This window comes from Pyxicephalus adspersus, chromosome 4 (genome assembly GCF_032062135.1).
Source record: "Pyxicephalus adspersus chromosome 4, UCB_Pads_2.0, whole genome shotgun sequence".
Lineage (NCBI taxonomy): Eukaryota > Metazoa > Chordata > Amphibia > Anura > Pyxicephalidae > Pyxicephalus > Pyxicephalus adspersus.
This window is the reverse complement of record NC_092861.1, coordinates 154,148,728-154,150,571: the sequence shown is the minus strand read 5'-3', so window position 1 is coordinate 154,150,571 and position 1,844 is coordinate 154,148,728. Positions and strand designations below refer to the sequence as shown.

At 52.5% G+C, this 1,844-nt stretch overlaps 1 protein-coding gene across 1 annotated transcript in view; it reads left to right on the top strand.

Moving 5' to 3' along the window:
- Nucleotides 1–1,844, top strand: part of CRIP3 (cysteine rich protein 3) — a gene marked incomplete in the record, with an annotated part of 10,250 nt that overhangs the window by 6,518 nt on the left and 1,888 nt on the right. The window contains 3 exon segments of the mRNA XM_072410050.1: nt 15–86; nt 169–263; nt 698–755. Of these exon segments, the coding sequence (XP_072266151.1) occupies nt 15–86; nt 169–263; nt 698–755 (225 nt within the window).

The following is a 1,844-nucleotide window of genomic DNA, read 5'->3' as shown; positions in this document are numbered from 1 at the left end:
TATCTCTTATACAGTTGTGGCCCCCACACGGACCTTTGCCGGAGAGACGGCCTCATGCCCAGGCTGTGGGAAGCCGGTCTACTTTGGTGAGTGCTCGTCACTTTATATTCAGTAATTTTTGTGCTGGTCAACGATGCCAAAATATTAACCGAGCTCTTCACTTTACAGCGGAGAAGGTGATGTCACTGGGCAGAAACTGGCACCGCCCGTGTCTCCGGTGCCAACGCTGCAACAAGACACTGACTGCCGGGGGACATGCGGAGGTAAGTGCAGGGATGGGGGAAGGGGCTTAATGTTAGGTGATCAGTGGGCAGATGTAGATGGAGACTGAGGAGCCAGGAATGATGAGGTTACTGGGGGGGGGGAGGAAAGGTGGGCAGTACGGGTGCTAGGTGATGTGAAGGTGTGCTAGGTGATGTGAATGGATGGTGGTTAGTAGGGGTTGCAGGTGATGTGGCGGGTGACATGGATGGTGGGCAGTACGTGTGGTAGGTGACATGGATGGTGGGCAGTACGTGTGGTAGGTGATGTGGTAGGGATGGTGGGTAGAATGTGATGTGGGGGGGGGTAGTTAAATATAAATCTTCCCACACACCGGTAGGGGGGGGGTGAGGGTTGATTGGGGGTTACACAGCTTTGTATTGTAGGTCACCATAGCAGTTCCCACCTTTAACCCGGCACTCTGCTCTCTCCCCAGCATGACGGCCAGCCGTACTGCCACGTGCCCTGCTATGGACTTCTGTTTGGACCAAAAGGTCAGTGCTGGGGACCAAAGCTTTATATTGTGTCTGAGGTTACCATATAACCAGAGGCTGCAGAGCCGCACTGGGATCTCTTTGAATGATTTGGTGTTTGGAATAATGTTTGGGGTCCCTCATGTGGCAGTTGTCCTGTGCCCCCCCACAGTTGGAATGTGCGGAGTACTTCTATATTGTATACGTCCATTGTGGGCAGCTCAAGGAGCCTGGCACGGTCTACCGGCTGTGCGTTCCTCCTCCATGATTAATGACATATAGTGGGATGAACCCTCCCCACAGATCTCAGCACAGCTGAGGGGCCCCATTGGCAGGCAGCAATGAAACCAGGGGGCCCCTGTGGGATTGCACACGTCATGCCCGGGTGACTCCATGAATATAAAGCGTTGAATCTGTTCCAATTATTCCTCATCTGAACTTTAGTAAATCATTGATTAATTCCCGTGAATTTGTCACAGAATCTTTACATGCAGCCGATGTGGGGGGCAGAATGTCTTGTGTTCTGGAGCTGTGAATTGCCCCAGGGGTTGCAGTGTAGGTGATGCCCCCTCGGCCCTGGGTGGAGTACGTGGCGTTTCTGCATTGTGACTCCATTCTGTCTTATCGTCTTCCAGCTCTGCTCGCTGTTCAGCTATTTCCTCTGATTGAAGTCTCCCATCTGCTTCTATTTGTGGAAATTACTTTCTTCTGGAATGCAGCACACATCCACCCCTTATATACCCCACTGCCCTCTCTAGCTGCCCCCTCTATCTGTCCCCTCTATCTGTCCCTCACGCAGTGGCCCCCTGTTATCTCTATACATAATGCTATTAAAGAGGCGCCCCACCCATATAGGGAGGTGTGAGGGTCTGTGGGATATATTTAGCCACGTGCTGGGTCTGGCTGGGGTGCGGCTGCAATTTATTTCCAGACGTCCTTCACAAAAGCTGTTTTTCCCTCAGTCAGGAAATGGAACATTTTTTCCAGCTGGCATAATTTCCTCTGGACAGCTAGTGTGTGCGCTGCTACTGTCTGTGTCTGCCCCATAGCCAGCGTGTGCGCTGCTACTGTCTGTGTCTGCCCCATAGCCAGCGTGTGCGCTGCTACTGT